The 21,041-nt window shown below is 33.5% G+C and overlaps 1 protein-coding gene and 1 non-coding gene across 3 annotated transcripts in view; both read right to left on the bottom strand.

The window, feature by feature from the left end:
* Positions 1 to 21,041, bottom strand: part of LOC126974679 (fatty acyl-CoA reductase wat-like) — a 78,284-nt gene that overhangs the window by 21,861 nt on the left and 35,382 nt on the right. For both annotated transcript variants that reach the window (XM_050822237.1, XM_050822238.1), the window contains one exon: positions 19,055 to 19,316. In XM_050822237.1, coding sequence (XP_050678194.1) covers positions 19,055 to 19,316 — 262 coding nt within the window. The remainder of the gene's footprint in view (positions 1 to 19,054; positions 19,317 to 21,041) is intronic.
* Trnav-uac (transfer RNA valine (anticodon UAC)) lies at positions 4,001 to 4,073 on the bottom strand. Its single transcript has one exon. It is a non-coding gene; the product is annotated as a tRNA-Val (tRNA).

The raw sequence follows: 21,041 nt of genomic DNA on the forward strand, positions 1-21,041 counted from the left end.
AAGGATAGATAGGTACGATGCTATATAATGCTAAAGTTATAGATAGATAGAGGTAGATACTGCAATATACTTATAAAAACTGATAAACGATTTATTTCGGTCAGCATGTAAGCCACACATGCCTACTACCTCCCGCGATTTGTGGATAGTCATTGAAAATGCAACTTTTAATGGGAACTTCAGGCGTTTGAAATTAATAATTTAAAAGATTTGACTTTTTTGTATGTTTTTCATTCGAACATATTATTTAGGTATAGTAAAAAAGCGCATAGCTTAAGAGGATTCAATAGGGCCTTAAACGAAAATGGTTGTATCTTTTCAAACTTGAAACAAATATTTACTTCTATAAAATACAAAATATGAAAAAGAATTTTTTTTTTTCAAAACTTGATAATATGCAAAAACTGAAGCAGGTTTTTTAAATTTACATTATTTTTTCGTGGCGAAAACAATTTTATAATGTGACTCTTTTTAATATCTTATGTCGAGGTAGCTCTGAATTAGACTGAATAGTTATTTTGGAATGATACTTACGCCAATGTAAAATTAATTTAATTTTCTTACTATTTATGTAAGCATTATTTGAAAATAAAACAATTCTATTTATTTTTCACCTTTAATTAATCTCGTAAAACTCTCAGGTTGACAAAAATCTCATTAAATGTTAATTAGAGGGCTATTTATGCTATTTATAACCTAGGTCCTAAAGAATCATTGAGAGCAAAATTTAAAGATATAAACATGATAACTATTTGTATTAATTTTTAAATTTAGCTTAATTTAATTATGTAATTTAGTATGGGAATAAAAGGCTATTTTATTTATTTATCTATTAACTGTTGCTTCTCAATATATTCTTGATAATGTTATGGATTTACATAGGCTCATTTGTGAAAAAAAGTGAATTTAATAGAAAATTTTGTAACCATAACGTAACACTAGATACAAACATAAACTTATTATGCCTACTACTTGGTTAGGTCAAGTTAGTATATCTTTTGTTAGGTGATAAAGATATATATATTCTTTTACAACATGATCCCAGAAAATGTTCAAAACAAATGTATTACGATATTCAAAAGAATACTTAAAAGACGTTTATATTGTGGAAAAGGTTACTTTAACATAAAAGACTCTCCTAATGATAGCGCAGATTGGGAATGCAGCGACCACCCTCAGTATATAAAAGTTATGAATTAGATTGTATTGTTATTTTATACGAAAAAGATGAAGCCCACTAAGTTTCTTCTCAGGTCTAAGGCATAAAACGAATGGGTGATAGTTTTTCATTTTCAATAAATTCAAATTCAAATATTTTTATTCAAAATAGGATATGATATCACATATTGAAAGTCAAAAACTACCACACATTCCAAAAAGTATGCCTCAGACCTGAGAAGAACGGGCGCAACAAACTCAGCGGGCTTTTTTTCCATAAAAAATATGATTACAAAGTAATATCGTACAGTTAAACTTATTATTTAATAGCCGTTGGCACCATTCCCAGTATGTGGTATAATTAAGAAAGTAATTTATGCTATAGTAACTTTTACCACACAAACGTTTTTTAACAATTCTTTTTAATAGTGTAATACTTTTGTTTTGAACATTTTCTGGGAACTTGTGATAAAAGCATATACATCGCCCCACAAAAGACTTACCCGGCTTAGCCGAGTAGTAGGCATTATAAGTCTATGTCTGTTCCTGGTGCTAACATTATGGTAATGACTAACGACAGTTTCTTGCAAATTCACTTATGTGCCTATGTACATAAATAACATTATAATATACTGAGAAATAAATTATTTCATATACTATTTTTAATAAAAATAATTGAAATTGATCTCTGATTGCCATTTCAAGATTTCGATTCAATATAAAATTGACCGTAGGTATGTACCCAAAAATTATCATAAATATTCGAACTCGAGACTCGAAATACTAGTTCGCTTAGGTATCACCAAGCAATAATATAAACTTGTTATCTGCGACTTTGGGTCGGACATAAAATTATAGAATCTTTGCTCTTCAATACTCTAATGTCGAATTACATGTTTAATATTTTTTTATATTCACATTGTTGTTGGCACGGCAGAAATAGGCGCCGTTGTGGTACCCATAATGTAGCCGGCATCCTGTTCAAAGGAGCCTCCCACTGGTAAAGTAAGGGTAAGGTGAAGTCTGAGCATAGTCCTAATTCGCTCTACAGATCTCCGCCTTAGTATCTTGATTGGGCTATTGTGCTTCTCCCTTCGTGTTCTTACTCCAACCAATCCAGATCGTCCTAGAAATCTAGAAGCCCTTTAAAATTGGGATAGGCATCAGGAAGCTTTTTTTTTATGATAATACGTGACTAGCTGATGGTAATTGATGCGCCCTGCCCATTACAATGCAGTGCCGCTCAGGACTCTTGAAAAGCCCAAAAATTATGAGCGGCACTACAATAGCGCTCGTCACATTGAGACGTAAGGTGCTAAGTCTCATTTGCCCAGTAATTTCACTAGCTACGGCGCCGTTCATACCGAAACACAGTAATATTTACACATTACTGCTTCTATAAGCACAAGTTCTGGCGTCGCTTCTCCCTCCAAACATCCTCTGCATTCTGTTTGACACAGCTATGGTAGATAGATGCTTGTTTAAGGGACAGTGAGATTGGCGGAGATGATCAATTACTCCATTAAAATATGCACATGAATGTTTACCACTTTTATTCCCAAAAAAAAAGTACAATTAATTGAAGCCGGTTGTTGAAGCCAACTGTTGAAGAAATTAGGCTACAAACAACGTAGTCAAATTCAAATATTTTGATTTAAAATAGTATTCAAAATCACCTATTGAACGTCAAAAACTACCACCCATTCAAAATCACTGCCCCAAACCTGAGAAGAATGGGCGCAAGAAACTCAACGGGCTTTTTTTATATATAAAAATATGGATTACAATGTGATATCGTACAATAAACATTTATAATTAAAGAGCCTGAGGGTGTTCGCTTCATTCCCAGTCTGTGGTGTCATTAAGAAAATCGTTTATGCTATAGTAACCTTTCCCACACAAATGTTTTTTAACAATTCTTTTAAATTTCGTAACACATTTGTTTTGTACATTTTCTGGGATCATATTGTAGAAGCATACATGGCCCAACAAAAGACTTACTAACTCGACCCAACCGAATAGAATATAGAAATATAGAGGCCTTCTCTTTAAAGTCAGTTTTAATAATATAATCTTCTAGATTGATTTGGATAGAACTTCTCACGTTGTCGTGTTGTTTATATAATTTTAATTCGGCTGATATTGAAAACATAAAGTTTTTTTTTGGTTAATAGAATTCACACATTAACAATATAATTTAGAACGGACGTATTCTACTTACTTTCTTCATATAAAAAGCAAATACATTATTATCCCCAAAGAATATCCCTTTTTTTAAAGTTTTTGGGAGTTGATTAAGACAAGTGAAAATTACGCTAGTAAGTAGGTACGTTTTACTTTTTCTTAATTCATAATAGCTTGAATATATACGTATAAAATACGATTTTATGTAATTATATAAAATAAATCATGTAATTTTTTTTACAGAAATAGAATATAATTTCGAAAAAAAACGTATAAACGCTTACACGTACCCTCTTATTTATCCAGATAAAATATTGACAAGACAATTTTGACATCAAAAGAGTAAAACAGTAGTGTGTTGATACTAAGGTAAATTTTATAACATATTTTGCATGTCGATTGACGAAACATATTGGATTATCAATAATATTATGTTAACATCTTAAGTACAATGTTTCTTGCAAATAAAATTTCATTTTATTTCATTGAAAATGAAAATATTGATACGATACTTATACTATGTGAGAAGAATTTTCTTCCAATATGTCATGTCACACGTTTTCTGAACGCCGAGATAGTACTACGAGCACTAAACACCTACTAGGCAAAAAAAATATCGGTATGTAATATCTCTTTAAAAAAAAACTTTCAAAAGATGTGATTCCGGCCAGGATCGAACTGGCGGCCTTCTGCGTGTAAAGCAGATGTGATAACCACTACACCACGGAACCGATAGCAGTACATGCGAAATTTATTTATAGGTGCTGTTGGAATGTTTAAAAAATTATGATGACCTCTTCCGTTCACTTTATATCCGCGATAACCAAATTATAACGTATGAAAACAAAAGAGTATTTACTGTGGCATGTGATATGTTAATATTATTGTAATGTTAATATTACATGCCACTAGATGTCACTGCAGTCTAGGCAATATTAATTGGTCTGTCGTCATTAATTATAATATCGACATTATTTTTTATTATTTTACTTATCTATATTATATAATTTATCTTTTTCATATTATAATATCTACATTGTATACACCCTTTACTATGAGGAAACTCATTACTATGACGGGGAGGAGATTTTGGAAGTAGGTATTTTTGTACTGCGGGAAAGGGCTATCTTTGTGCTATATAAAAATTTGGTCCTTGACTAACTGTTGCCAAAGTATATTCTTTCAATTAGGCATAGTCTTTTAATACATTGAAGAATATACCCTCAGGTAACTTATACATCTAGATAGAGCCTCTTGCTGTTAGGCAACGCATGATAACAGGCCTGGTTTATTACTTATTTTGCATGACAAGTTACGTCTCGCACACATGATACGTCAGTCAATTTGTTTTGTGTGCGTGTGTGTTTCTGAAATAGAGGTTAAGAGTTCGCCGCTATTTTTTCCACGTGTTCACTGCTGTAACAGTATAAATTATCTAAGACTCAGCAGATAACATAGCATTAGAAATATTAAACTTAAATATTTTTTTTTAAAGTTCAACAGAATTCAGTTCCTGCCGCCACGCGGTAGTGTGTAAGCAATATTTATACCATAGACATAGAATAGCGTATAGATGACCAGACAGCCCGATAAAACGTAACCAAATTTGAATTGCCAATGTTTGTCAGCGAGTGGTAAAATATTCTTTTTTTTTTTATATGGAACAGGAGGTTAAATTATCGTACCCGGTGTTAAGTAATCACCGCCGCCCACTTTCTCTTGCAACACCAGAGGAATCACAGGAGCGTTGCCGGCCTTTAAGGTTGGTGTACGTTTTGAAGGTACACATGTGGTACCGTCCCGGAAACACCGCACAAGGAAGTTCATTCCACAGCTTTGTAGTACGTGGAAGAAAGTCCCCTGAAAACCGCACTGTGGAGGACCGCCACACATCCAGATTGAGGTGTGGTTTAATATTCAAAATAATAAGTAGGTAGCTAATGCCAAGGGTTGTTGACTGTTTACAATCTGTCAGTAAAAATTAGTTTTCTTGAGCTTCAAATATCATGCTAATATTTACCTTCAATTAATTCGGCACGTGTTTCGCCCAAAGACTTAGTATCCTGCCGTAATAGACGAACCCTGTGTGAAAATGAGATAACTATCCTTACATAAAAACCTAGGTGTGAGAAAGTGACAGAATAAATGAAGACCATGAAACCATTTTTAAACAATTTAGTGTCCATTGGTCTCCTGTCAAATTGGACCGCGTTTTAATTTTACGGCCTTACAAATAAAATTGACATAAAGTTTTTTTTTTTTGACGTGACAACGTCTTATAATTCGATAGAGCCGGCTGCACGCACGAAAAAACACGACTCATGCGGCGTTACCTCGCTCTGAGGCGTCCCATGTAAGGCTTGAAGTGCAAGCGAGAGCGCGGACCGAGCGACAAAGAAGCACAATCGGCCTTTGCGTTCGGCAGCGTTCGACATCAGAATAACACAGATTGTAAGAAATTAAATATTACACATGTTTAAGAGTTGTAAAACAATTGCTCAACGCACATTAATTATACTTGTAAAAAAAATTGACATAATTGTATTTATGCGTACAAATAAATCTAACTTGATCAATTTCATTGTGATTTCCAATTACCTTACCTTCACTATATACATACAAATCTATTAAACAAATGAAATTAAAATTTTCTTTTTAAAAATGCTACCATTCCATTAGTATTTTCTTAAGACGTTGTCACGTTCAACTATCGTCATTAAACCGACTTTACAGACAACCAATTTTTTTTTGTGATTTTATGACCTGGTAACTAAGAGCTTTAAGTCAAGACATAAAGTTATAACTAAGCATAAACCAAGAATATGTAAAATGTTTACAAATAGACATTTTGCTTACGAATGGTTTGGTCGGACGTATAACGTTTCCCGCGTTTATTTGCAAGGCAGCTTGTCATTCGGAAAACTTCAGAATTATCAATGATTGTATTGACAGTGTTGTCAACGATGATGTAAACATTTTACATTTTCATTGTTTATCATCAGTTATAACTTTATACCAAGTTTATTTGTAAGGCCGTTAGTGTTTTTATCGTAATTATACAGTTTTTTAACAAAACATCAAAAAATATAATTATTTCGTGTTCTGTATTAAATTCTGTTGTTACATAAAGAAACAATCCAACAAAAGAAATATTTCACAGGTAAATACTGATTTTTCAATGCTACTTTTGTGATGTTTATTTTCATAGAACTTAATATGCACTAAAATACTTAATATTACATCTAATATAGGCGATAAATACTCTATATTATTTTTTGTCATATAGGGATGTACATAATATAGAGATTCACCAAAAGCAAAATACTACACACTTCACTAACTCATTAACACATCTGTAAAACTAGCACACATGAACATTTTAAATTTAGTCTCGCCGTTTGACTCGGCGAACTCTGGCACGAATCAAACGAATTAATTACGCTGTTTGCGGCCAAACTAAATGGTGTCCCGCATGTGAGGCTTTTGTTGGGCTTTTTACTTTAATTTAAAAAATGTTAATTAATGTTTATGTAGAATTTATTTTGATTAATGTATTTGAATAATAAAGTACTAAGACTGATTTGGCGTTCGATTTTATTTATATTTCATTCGAATTTAACAAGATTTATGGTAATCATCAAAAAATATTGATTTTGCATACAATTATTTGAAGTACTGAGACACATAATCCTTAATAATGACCCTACAATATCCTGTTAGTCCGGACTTTTTAACCAAATGTCTGGCCAAACTGGCTATTCTGTCCGGCTTTTAGACTTGGCGATCTGGCAACTCTAGCTGTATCGAAACGACTGTTATAAGGTATAAAAATAAAACAACAAGAAGCTTATAAATACATTTAATACGTTCTTTCACCAAATTAATAATTTAGTAGAATTAGGTAGATTCGTAGAAACTACAGCTGCACCTTTTCTACCACACGACTCGCCTTCAGACTTATCCTACCGTCTGAAATAGAAATAAGTGTTAATAATGGTTTGAATCTAAAATATGTTAAGCCGACAAAACCACAAAGCCATGCTTCAAGCCAATAAAACAAGAAAAACAAATATTTATTTTTTATGGAAAAGGAGGACAGACGAGCATACGGGTCACCTAGTGTTAAGTGATCACCGCCGCCCACATTTTCTTGCAATACCAGAGGAATCACAGGAGCGTTACAGCCTTTGAGGAAGGTGAACGCGCTTTTTTAGAAGGTACCCATGTCGTATCGTCCCGGAGGCACAAGGAAGCTCATTCCACAGCTTTGTAGTACGTGGAAGAAAGTTCCTTCGCGCAAACGCCACACATCCATATGGTGGGGATGATATCCTAATTTGTAGCTAGCTAGCTTACTTATAGCCTAAACAAATGTCCGGATTTTGTACGGCCGGACCATCGAACGGTCCGTCGGGCGCCTACATATATATAATATGGTCCGCTACCGGACCGCGTCCGATGGTTCAGCCGAACCAAATCCGATCATGTGTTAAGGTTATAAATATAACAATAATTATACTGTGTTTCGCAATTTTGTCATACCATAAATCTTAGCTCTGTTTTTCCACACGCCCAGGAAATTATAAATCTAAATAACTAATGAAAACAATTGCATAGAAACTATTTTATTGAATATTTGAACTATTGCTTAAAAAGACAGATTTTGAAGACAGGGCAGTGCATAAGAGTCTCAAATATACCAGCATCTTTTATCAATAACCAGCAATTCGTTAGTAATCATGAAATCCTACCTAAATGATTGAGTACTTAAAAGACCTGTTATTTATTTCTCGTTCGAGCCCAACCTAATTATTAATCATCATATATAAATTATAAGGTTTAATCAGGTTTCCTGAGCTCGTCGAATATTTTTTTTAAATATTTTAAAATCTTCATTTATAGTTTAGTTGAGAGGCGAAAAGCCAATTTAAAACAAGTTATAAGATGTTCGTACTTAAAGTCGTTAAGGAGTCTTAAAACAAATTAATTTTACAGAAGTAAATTTTTATTACTGCATTAGTAGGTAAAGCTTAAGAAACTCTTTAAAAAACCATTTAATTTACATATTTCTTATAACTAATAGCAGGAAATATAACTGAGTTGATAATGATCTAAACGTTTTCGGCATTGTTTGCCAATTAAGTTTTTATTTAAAAACTCTAAACTTTTTACTAACAACGATTAGATAATTTATACTTCTAGATCTAGAGCAAGAGACTCTTGCTGTTAGACAACCGAAAAATAAGGCCAGGAATATTATTTTAGTGTGCGTGACAAGCTACGTCTTACACTCGCGATTTGTATGACACTTTGTGTTAGTGTGCGTGAAATGCTCAAAATAGATGTCAGTTCTAAAGTCTATTTTTTCGACGTTTTGACAGCTGTCATAGTCTATCTAGACGTATAGATTATCTAAGTAACTACGATACTAGGAAACAATAAATTTAACAAAAATAGCACAATACTTACTTGCAAACATAATATAACCGCCAAGACACAAAATCCATGCTCAGGACCCAACATTTAAAAACACAAGACCACCAAATTAAATAACACACTGAGTAGGAACTCAACAAATGCTCGTCTAAAAGGATTGGTGTCCGCTGCAACTAATACTACGCCCTAGTGAATGTGAGCCGAACTAGAGCCAGTCTTAAAAAACGTGTGACGTAGACGTGCCACATGTTCTGTTAAACTTTGCTAATAATTGAAACTAAAATGCCGGGTTACGAAGAAAAACTTTGTAAAAATAATACTTCAAGCAACAAAACAGACACTGGGATCACATATCATCAGTAAGTATTTTGTATTTTATTAATTTCAATGTAAGCGTACCTATGATACAAAATTTGAAAGATGCCATTGAGTGTCAAGATGCCACGCACACAAGCATCTAATAGTTGCCATAATAAAAAAGTTATTATTCTTAGCTAGTGCGCTATCTAGTTGGAGCGGAGCGGTGAACAATCCTAAATCTAAGATGTTGTCCATAAACTGTGTGACTGCAGCGAAGGGTAGCGTAACACCAAAAACATCACATAATCACTGCAATGCACTTTTTTTTATGGAATAGGATTACAAACGAGCGTACGGGTCACCTGGTGTTAAGTGATCACCGCCGCCCACATTCTCTTACAACACCAGAGGAATCACAAGAGCATTGCCGGCCTTTAAGTAAGGAATACGCGCTTTTTTTGAAGGTACCCATGTCGTATCATCCCGGAAACACCGCACAAGGAAGCTCATTCCACAGCTTGGTAGTAAGAGGAAGAAAGCTCCTTGAAAACCGCACTGTGGAGGACCGCCACACATCCAGATGGTGGGGATGATATCCTAACTTGTGGCGTGTCGTGCGAAGGTGGAATTCGGCACTGGCTTACAATTAAGATGGTATAACTTAACACAGTTCAATTAACTTAAGGTTTCTTTTACTTTTGTGAAGGATGCTGCATAATCACTTCATTTTGAATAAAATAACGCTTAGATATTTAAATAATCTAAAAAAGAACACACATAAATATCAAACCATGCAAAAACAACACAAAACAAACTCGCATGCAGCCTCATAATTTACAAGTCAATACCCCCATTTGAAGAGACGCAACGTTTTATTCCACAAGTACGTTTCGCTGACTCGGCGTGGCCTAAAGTTCTTTTTCCTTAATTATTTGTTATTTCTATATAAGCTTTATGTTAGCTTCAACTGTTTAAAGTTTCATAGATACGTTGCATCAGTTTTACGCTATGGACAACTAATATGAGGTAATGGTTCATATGTTCAGCGAGTATTTGTTGCCCAAAAAAAGCTTACTTGTAATTGTACTTAGTTTTAAGGCCATGGTACTCTTGTAAAACGCTATTTAAAAAACTTAATCTGCTAAATCACTAGGTTTGTGTCAATCTATGTACATTTTTATCTATTTACGTCAGCTGTTGAGGTGAATGCTAGAGCAACAAGACTGGTTTTGAAACATTGTCCTAAAACAACACTTTTCCTTAAAAGTAGCCATAACATGTGTATGAAATTATATAAAAAAATGCCTGAGGACTTGAAAATACGGTCAAATAAAATGTTAATACCAAGACTTTTTAAATGGCTGCTTGAAAACAATTTTTATAGTATTAATGAATATTTAAATCTGCTTAAAAAAGTTCTTCCATGTTTTTTATATAAGCTGGATACACATTGTATTTTTTTATATGGAGATAACCTATTCAGTGGCAAAACGTAAAAGTACTGGATAGATTTAATTCATATTTTGATTATGAAAGCATATCTCATATACGCTACATATTAAACACTAGCTATTTTTGTAGCTTATAGAGTCTACGCGGCCAACGAACATTCCAATTGAAATTTTAGTCTTCAATATAATATAATTAATTTAAATTTAAATCACATACAAGGAAGTAGATGAAACATAATATTTATTAGCTCAACGCTACAGAGAAATAAAAATTTAAGTGTCTGTTTGTGTGGTAAATATAGCAGAAAAACAAATCTTATTATTGTTTAAGCAAGCATTTATTATGGAGCAAAACATTTCAATATTTTTTTAAGTACTTTCAACTCACAATTTGTTACTTCAGTAATGGCATATCAATATTTTTAATTAATTATTTATATCATAATACCTAAGATAATTTTGACGTCTAGATAGAATCAGGCCAGAAGTATTAGCATAGTGTGCGTGACAAGCTACGTCTTACACTTGGGATTTATATCAAATATGGTTAATGTAGTTAAATGTAGTTAAATGTAACTTATCAAATTATATTCTTGAACCTTCCGCGAGAACCGCACTTTTAATGGGTCATAACAGAATGAAAATCGGTTCCGTAGTTTTTGAATTTATCGCGAACAGACGTACAGACAGACGTGGAGGACTTTGTTTTAGAATATATAGTGATGGATCAAAGCTGTCAGTCCAGCTAGTTATCGTATTATGAAGTCGGAAAATACCAGGGCCATAGTAAAGGTTTGAGGAAAATAATAATAATTATCTAATACAGCCTCAGACCAGTGTACTATAAGGTATTAAGGTTCTACTAGATCAAGAACAAGGTTAAAGTATATCGTACTACGTAATGGTCAAAGACATTTAAATACATGGAGCTGTCGTTGGCTATAATATTATAATTAATTAGCTGACCCGTCAGATGTTGTTCTGTACATAATAAATAAAATGCTGTTTTTTATGAATTCGTCAATAATATTTCATAACATCAAGAATTATTACGTAAAATGTGCTCCCTGTTATTATAATGAAATTGTTTCACACTGTCAAACCGTGCGTCAGTAAATTATTTCATAGAAAATATGTCCATACAAAACAAATATTGGAAATAAAATTAATTATGGGTCTAAATCGAAATAAAAAACTATCCTATCTCTCAAGTTGGACTAAACTGAAGTAATCCCCGTTAAAATCTGTTCAGTAGTTTAGGAATTTACTGGAAACAAACATCAGGACTCTTGAATATATATATATATATCTAAATTTGACCCCTAATGGCGCTACCTGCCCCACCCAATAGCTATAACGTGTTTTAAGATATTTAATGATTACAGAGCTCTCAGTTGAATGAATCACGATTAATAAAAGATTATTTAACATTCGGTAGTAAGTTTTGAATTTCGATTTCCAAGTGATGTCCGCTCTATGCCATTCACAAGTCAGCCATAAATATATTTACAACATAAGACTTCTTATTACTTTTTGAATTAAAATTTGGAATGCGTTTATTATGTTGGAGACTTTGGTCATTTCCCGCCATTTTTAAATTTTTTTCAAGGTTAATATCATAATAGCAATAGTAAAATAATCTTAAATAATCTATTTGATTTAAAAGAGTGGCCGTACAATTACTTAAGTATGTTCTTCTCATGGACTCTACTTTTTCCGACGATATGTTGGATTCAGTAAGTTAAATTAACTATTTATAATGACGACTCAAAAACGCTTCGTTTAAACCTATTTGCATAAAATTTATTTAACTTTGGCTTTGACTTTGAATAGCAGAATTGGAGTGATCACTCTGTACAACGTGGGTTGTTGACATTTCAAAATCTAGGGAGGTATCTCGTATCAGAGTTGGATATTTTATCAGACATGAGAATGAACAATAACGTAAAATTTAGTGAACCGATCTAATTCTTCAAAATAATTTTAACTTATGTAACGTGCTTTACCTATAACAGTGAGAAAACAAAATATAACGTATTTTCGATTCTTAAAATTAACTGGTAAATTACGTTAAAAAATTTAATTGCAAATAAGTAATTAAAATGTGTAATTGATTTAATAAGAACGTTAAAATCGCGATAAAAGGTGCTAAAACCAGTATACACGGTATGGTTTTAGATTTATTATGCTTACTTCAAAAACAGGAAATATCTGCGGTTAAAACAAGAATAAAATACATAGTAGTAATAGTATAAACAGCGCAAAAACATTGCAGTCTCCAAGAAACTGGAAATCTCACTGATATTATAAATGTGAATGTAGGTTTGTTGGTTACGCTTTAACGCCTAAACCACAGAAATGATTTTGATGTAATTTATTACAAATAAAGACTAGAACTTGGAAAACGACATAGGCTAACTTTTATCGCATATAAGAGGTTTGGAGGGGTTGAAATAGGGGGTGGAAGTTCGTAATTATCAATGAGTCCTTATGCCTGTATGGACTTATGGGATCAAGCTGTGGGGTTGCACCAAACAAACTATTCAAATCATACGACGCTTCCAGAATAAGACGCTTCCAGAATAAGTATTAAGGGAAATTGTGAACGTTGTACATTGTACATACAACGAACCTTGGTACATTCGAAACAGCGAACTCCATCGGGAAGTCCCGATGGAGTTCGCTGTTGACATTGTCACTTTGTCAACAAACTCAATGTTAAAGTTATCATTGAGTTTGTTGACAAAGTTATACAAAAATATGCTGAAGCACATCAACATAGACTTCACCATCACGTGAATGTCGAGGCAATCCAGCTCCTTGACAACAATGGATAAGTCTAAAACGAACAAAACCTTTTGAGTTCGTGTAGTGCTAGTGAATTAGTGTAATCTATATATATAAAAATGAATTGCTGTTCCTTAGTCTCGCTAAAACTCGGGAACGGCTAGACCGATTTTGTTAATTTTGGTCTTGAATTATTTGTGGAAGTCCAGAGAAGGTTTAAAGGATGAATCAATATGAAAATGCTCGGAATTAAATAAAAATAACAATTTTGTTTATCCTTTGATGTGTCCAATTAAAAGAGTCCGCTTAAAGAAGAAAGAAAGAATAGTTTAAAATGAATAACTAATTAGAATCTTTATATCTTTCTAACTTTCTCAGGAATATAATAATTATTGTAGTATGATACATTTTATGTACGATTTAATATTTGGTAGGTCTGAGAATCGGTCGTCCTCTATTTTTTATATCCCAAAAATTTTAATTATTGATTTTTCTCTTACTATATGGCAATACAACGTTTGCTGGGTCAGCTAGTATAATATAAAAATAGCGATATTATAAAAGACCCATCAACAAAATGACTTCCCAAATAGAGACATTAAGAAATGTGTAAATGGACCCATTCTTAGTTTAATCTATCTAGCAGTTTAAGTTACAGTAGAATAACTTATTAGTCTAAGTTAAGGCTAGATTGTAATGCAGGTGCAACTATATTATTATGTTCCCTAATTGAAAGAAAAAAAAATATGATGACACCATGAAACTTTGTATGTAGGCACTTGATAAGAAATAAATTAATAAAGAAATAAAAACATAGCTTATAAAAGGTATTTACCACAGCAGTTTGTATGTGTTTTATTTGCAAAGTAGAAAAATACAAAATGCTGACCAAAGTTATCTTCTAAGCAGATGAAGTCGCGGGTTATAGCTATTATTATATAAACCTGCGATAATAAGTCGTTAAAAACAATCTGCGGATGTTTCCTTGATCTTGTTTTGTGACACTCATTTTCCGTATTATAGATTCTAGGTCCTAAATGCTCTGTGTCCGTTCCCCTGTTTGTATCTATCTATTAGAGAAAGAACGGACAGAGTGAATTACTATTAAAAAAAGAAAGAAAGAAAAATCATTTGTTCAATTAGGTCAAAATGACACTTATGAGTGTCAAAGTCTTTTGGAAACTTGAGCTTTAATGAGAAGAAGCGACAAGAAACTCAGTGAGAAACTCTGGCGATACAAAGAGTTAAGGCTGTGCTTACATGGGCATAAAAAGAATAGGGAAGTCCCAGGCCAAATGTTGTCGTAAGAGGCGACTTAGGGCATTTACCAGTGGGAGGCTCATTTGCTCAGGATGCCGGCTAGATTATGGGTACCACAACGACGCCTTTTCTGCCGTGAAGCAGTAATGTGTAAGCATTATTGTGTTTCGGTCTGAAGGGCGCGGTAGCATGTAAATTTACTGGGGAAATGAGACTTAACATCTCATGTCTGAGGTGTCGAAATTATAGTGCCGCTAAGAATTTTTTGGTTTCCCAAGAATCCTGACCGGCACTGCATTGTAATGGGCAGGGCGTATCAATTACCATGAGCTGAACATCCTGCTCACCTCGTCCTTTATTGTCATAAAAAAATGGGCACCTTACCTGCCCTCTGCGACCTAATTAACTAAATAAGATATTATTGACAGCCTTTTTGTTATATTTAAGTTTTATTTTACTTCATTAATACATTCTTATTGTTAATGACCAAATATAATTCAATCAATGAGCAGATAATATTATGTATTACGTATTTATAAATGGCTATTGTAAGAATAGAGAAATAATGGTTGGTGGGTTTTCCAAATGAGAAATGATTGCATCGATAACCGGTTTTAAGTAAAACCTTTTTTTATTACGCCTTCACGGAAAGTGTCTTTGTATTGATTTGAAAATATTTATCACATGTCCTTAGATTAAGGATTGGTCTCCACTACGCTCCAACTAAATACCACAGGCGTAGTCGCAAAATGCGGCAACTAATACTACGCCCAAGTGGGTGTACTCGAGCCAATCTCGAACAGTTAAATTTTGCTCATAATTGAAACTAAAATGCATGGTTACGTAGAAAAACTTTGTCAAAACTATACTATAAAAAATAAGAAAAAAACTGAGATCACATAACATCAGTAAGCATTTTGTATTTTATTAATTTCATGCCATGCAATGCTATGAATTTGAAAGATGAGATGGGCAGCGTTCAGGAAGCTACGTAAAATCTTTTCGTCCTAAATACCACAGTGTCTGAAGACGAAGGTTTTCAACCAGTGTGTGTTGCTAGTGATGACTTACGGTACGCAGACGTGGTTGCTAAATATAGGCCAAATGAGAAAGCGAGAGAGAGAGAGAAGTCGCTCAGAGGGCAATGGAGATGGCTATGCTCGGGATTTCCTGCGAGATCGAATCAGAAATGAGAAGATCCGTAGGAGAACCAAAGTCACTGACATAGCCCAAATGATTGTGAAACTGAAGTGGCAGTGGGCAGGGCACATAGTTCGACGGACGGATGGATATTGGGGCAGTAAAGTCCTCGATTGGCGACCACGTACCGGAAGATGCAGTGTTGGTAGGCCCCCACAAGATACGTTGTATGGGGACTGCGCAGGACCATCATCGAGGAATCTATGGGGGGGCCTTTGTCCAGCAGTGGACTTCTTCCGGCTGATGATGAGTGTTAAGATGCCACGCACACAAGCATCTAATAGTTGCCGTAACAAAAAAGCTATTGTTCTTAGTAGTGCACTATCTAGTTGGAGCGTAGCGGAGACCAATCCTAAATCTAAGAGAACCATATTACTGTGATATAACTAGTGTTGTAGTTACGTAACGGCACCTACCTTTAATGACCTCCTGTTACGTACCTTATTTACTTTGTAATTATATGTTTAAGCATTTAACTGGCCATTTTCCTATTATTGTAATTAGTAGCTGTAAGTTTTCCAATTATAATAAAATTTAAAATACCACTCGACAGCTAAAGAATCATATAAATGGTTACGTTGAGTGAGGATTGTTAATTATTGTGCCCGGTGAATAAGGAAATATTAAGGGATATTTTCATTGCCTCACATAATTTCCGTTTACAATAACTATTGACTTGGAGAAAATATACGTAGGTCACACTAAAAGTTGTGCGTAACTTAAAAAAAAACAACATGTTATAACCAAAATACATATTATGTTTATTACTTTTCAAAATACTCTCCTCAACATTTAAAAAATTTTTTCATGCGATCGAACCATTTTTAACCGACTTCAAAAAAGGAGGAGGTTCTCAATTCGTCGGTAATTTTTTTATGTTTGTTACCTCAAAACTTTCGACTGGGTGAACCGATTTTGATTATTTTTTTTTTATTTGAAAGCTGGTGCCTACCGTGTGGTTTTGTTCTTGGTTCAGATCTGACAATGGCATTCATGAGAAAACCATAAAAGTCTTAAATTTGCTATACATACGTATAGCAAAGCGCCAACTGATTTCGATGATTTTTTTTATTGGGAAGGATATACTTCAAAGATAGTTTGGTTAGGTACTGATAACGGAGTCCCTGAACGGAACGGAACTCTTCAATTCCTGGGAGCAAATTAACAATACTCGGCCGAATCTTTTTTATGTTATCCGGATATTTAAGTCATCAACCATAATATAGTTATGCTCAAGAAATTGTTGTAGTCGATTATGATGTTCAATGGGACTTACGAAGGACTTACAAGAAGGATGCGATCTGTGGCAGAATTTCTTACTGTCTGTAATCAAATTGCAAAGCGCTTACGTTCATTGCTGCATTGAAAAGTTTAGTATATCTACACATATTTAGACAAATTGTTAGTTAGTGTACTTCAAAAAAATAACAAAAAAGCAACCGATTTCAAAAACACTATTTCAAAACAATAGATATATAATATGCACTAAAAAGTACAAAAATAATTGCGTACTTTTATACAATCTAATTAATTAATCTAATTCTAGTTAAGATTATTGTCATTTTTGGAGTCGGTGTCGTCCAAGATAGGTTTGTAACTACATTCATAGTTATAGATGAGATGAGACGTGAGGAGGCGAGAGGCGAGAGTGGGTCGCGGCGGAAGGAAACAACTACATTATGTTCGTTGACGGTACTTTAAGGCCGCCCTTCACGAAATTCGTCATGTAAAGAAACCCGACCTCTCTCAAATTCAGCAAACCATCGCCTCACGGTGCTCAAGCAAGGTGCTTCTCTCCATAAGTGCATTTTGAAGACGAGCGGCACAGTCTTGCGAGAGAGAACACTTTTAAAATCATAAACAATCATCGCTCTTAAATCTTTTCGACTTAATTCCATTTTCGATGTAGAACTTTGATGTGTGATAAAAAACAATTGACAAATGATTACCCGCCAATTGTTTTTTTATTACTAAGTAGGTTGCAACGTTTCAAAAAATATAACATTTGAAATTCAAATAGTTCCGATTAGCTAGAAGTGCAATACTTTTAGTGTGCCCAATGTACTTCTTTCGTCTATCTACTCTGATCTATCGCTTAAGTTAATCAATTAAATCAAAAATCAAAATCACTTTATTCATATAAGTCATGGAACTGACACTTATGACTGTCAATAAATTATTTTTCTTCTTGAATTTACCGCTAAATCGTAAAGGGTTGAGGTAATGAAAAGAATGGGTAAGAAACTCGTTGCCACTCTTAGAAATCAACATTTAAATTTTTAACATTGTAGGTACGACGTTTTCTGTCGTATTTTACTATTACCTACTAGTAGTTAAGCGTATGGTACTTCCATATATTCATTCACGAAAGCCACTCGGGCATGAACGACACAGCATAATGAAGATTTCTTTTTCTGCTGTTTTATTAAATTTAAAAAACTCGGCGGTATATATATATATATATATATATAAATATATATATATATAAATGTATCTATTTAAATAACTTTCCATATTTGTGTAGTTTTTTGTTTAGAGTTTATCCGGAAGAAAAGGCTTAAAAATACCCGCGTTTTTCAATAAACGTATATTATCCATAGATCTATGTGTTCAATGCACTCCTATATATTTTGTATTACTCCTGTGTGAAATGTAGTATCTTGGTGCTTGCTGTTGCGGTTGAAAAATAGCCTTTTGCCCATTTTAAAATTAAGTGTGGGTTTTTTCGTAAACGAAACTGTTGTTTGAGTGCGAAAAGTTTACTAGTCGCACGCAAATTTTGATAAAATTGCTAAAATAAATATAATAATGACAAAAAAAAACACAATCGAATTATCAAAACTGAATTGAGGTTGACGCGTCTGACAGTTTAATTTAATAAATAAAATTATAATTTAAGTAACAAAATTTTAAAATGGAGTCGGAAATAATACATAAATCGTCGCATTTGTAATACAACCTCAGGACGTGTTGTCTCGCCAAAATCTGGCACGAGACACTCAGACGAGTTGGCGAGACAACACGTCCTGAGGATGCCTCGTGTTGAGGCGAAACACGTGTCGAATTGTTTAAAATCAAATATTGGCGGAATTAACACTAAACAAAACTTAAATCATTTCTATAATTATGGATTTCCGCAAAGTAACGCCTACTTCAATAAATTTTCCTAAATCCACGAGAGCTAAGTCGGTCATTCGCTCGAGTGGGTACTAATATTTGTACTGTATGTACTATTATTTGTATTTATATAATAATAGATATAAAAAGCATGCTCTTACCTTTGCCCAAAAACCCAGTACCACCCGTAACAAACACACACTGATCCTTATAAAACTGCTGGATATCTGTTCGCGGAGCGTTACCCTTGGTGAGTCTCCTCTTCTCCTCTTCCTTGGCGTCAGCCTCATCTTCCTGGGCATAATAGTCATTCAGTTGATTGGCAGACACGAACTCGTGGTCTTCCGAGAAGTCCAGAATGGGAGCGGTTGGGTTCATGGCTTCGTTCTCCACGTCCGGGACGCGAATTGTGTTCTCTAACTCCTGGGGAAACAAGAGGTTTAGTTTTAGACAGAGACAAATACACTTAATTTAATTAGGCTTAAAACTAAGCGCTTTTGAATCGCCACCATAAATATTTATTTTAATTAATTACTGAATCTACAATATGTTCGGAAAAAGTAGAGATCGTGCTAAGAACATACAAGAAACTTAATACAAGGCCACTCTTTTCAATCAAATAGAGTATTTTACATACATAACAAAATAGTTTGTTAGGTGCTTCCGTTAATAATAATAATAATATTGACACACTTTTACACAAATTATCTTGCACCAAACTAGGCATAGCCTGTACTATGGGTACAAGACAACGATAGATATATTTAATAGAATATACTTACTTAAACATACATAAATACATATAAACATCCATGACTCGGAAACAAACATCCATATTCATCATATAAATGATTGCACCTACCGGGATTCGAACCTGGGACCTCTATATATGAATCGTGTTCAATGATAAAATGTCTTAAATATCAAATATTTCATAATAAGTAATAAAGAATAAACTGTATAAATATAAATTATCGTATATTGGATGCATCAACCTTTAGAGCTTGAATTCATTGTTTGTGTAAGGATGCTTCGAGAACATGATGGTCGTGATTACAGTCTTAGTACCTAATTAGAAATAATAAAATAAATGAAAACAGAAGCGCATCTAAATATATAAAAATGAATTGCTTTTCGTTAGTCGCGCTAAAACCTTTCCTTAATCCTTTGATGTGTCCCCCCGTCGTTTAGAAATCAAATTGAAAGAATTGTTTAAAGTGAAATTAGAATCTTTATATCTTTCTGACTTTCTCAGGAGGTAAGAAATTAACATAATTTTAGCTAACTATAGTTGGTAGATTAACTACAGTAATTAACTATCTATCAGATTATTTTATGTAGATGTTTAATCTTAAGTCGTCATCTATTTCTCATTTACCCCAAAAATATTAATTTTTTTTTTCTTATTACTTTATATGGCAAAAATACAGCGTTTGCGGGGTCAGCTAGTTTAAAATAAAATTCTTTTTAAAGTTGTAAGGCGCGTATGCTATTTTAATTGAATATTACATTAAATATTTTTTTTTATGAAAATAATGGACGAGACGGGCATGACGTTCAGCTGATGCTAATTGATACGCCCTGCCCATGCGCCACTACAATTGCGCTCGTCACCTTGAGACGTAAGATGTTAAGTCTCATTTGCCCAGTAATTTCACTAGGTACGGCGCTTAATATATATATAAATATGCGGTAAATTATTTTTTTTTACTTGTAAAGTATATGCAAGAGTTTTATGTGGCAAATGTTCAAATGCCGGTGATTGCGGTGCGAAATCGAAACAAAATAAAAAAAAATACCGACTTCGTGAAACCTACTTTTCAGTAACCCTCAACTGAAAAGCAAAAAAAACGTATGCGTCTCGGGATGCCCAACAGAAGTGATAACTTAAACTAATCTAAGTTAAACTATTTAATATTGAAATTCAACTTGAGAAAAGCTTAGGTTATTACTTAAATTTTATATATATTAACACGATAATGTAAAGAAAGGCAGTCTCATGCCATATTTTGGCGAGACAACACGTCCTGAGGATGCCTCGTGTGGAGGCGAAGCGCGTGTCGAATTGTTTTAAAAAACAAATATTGGCGGAATTAACACTAAAGAAAACTTAAATCATTTTTATAAAGAAAGGTAATTTATAAATAA

Source organism: Leptidea sinapis, chromosome 33, assembly GCF_905404315.1.
Source record: "Leptidea sinapis chromosome 33, ilLepSina1.1, whole genome shotgun sequence".
NCBI lineage: Eukaryota > Metazoa > Arthropoda > Insecta > Lepidoptera > Pieridae > Leptidea > Leptidea sinapis.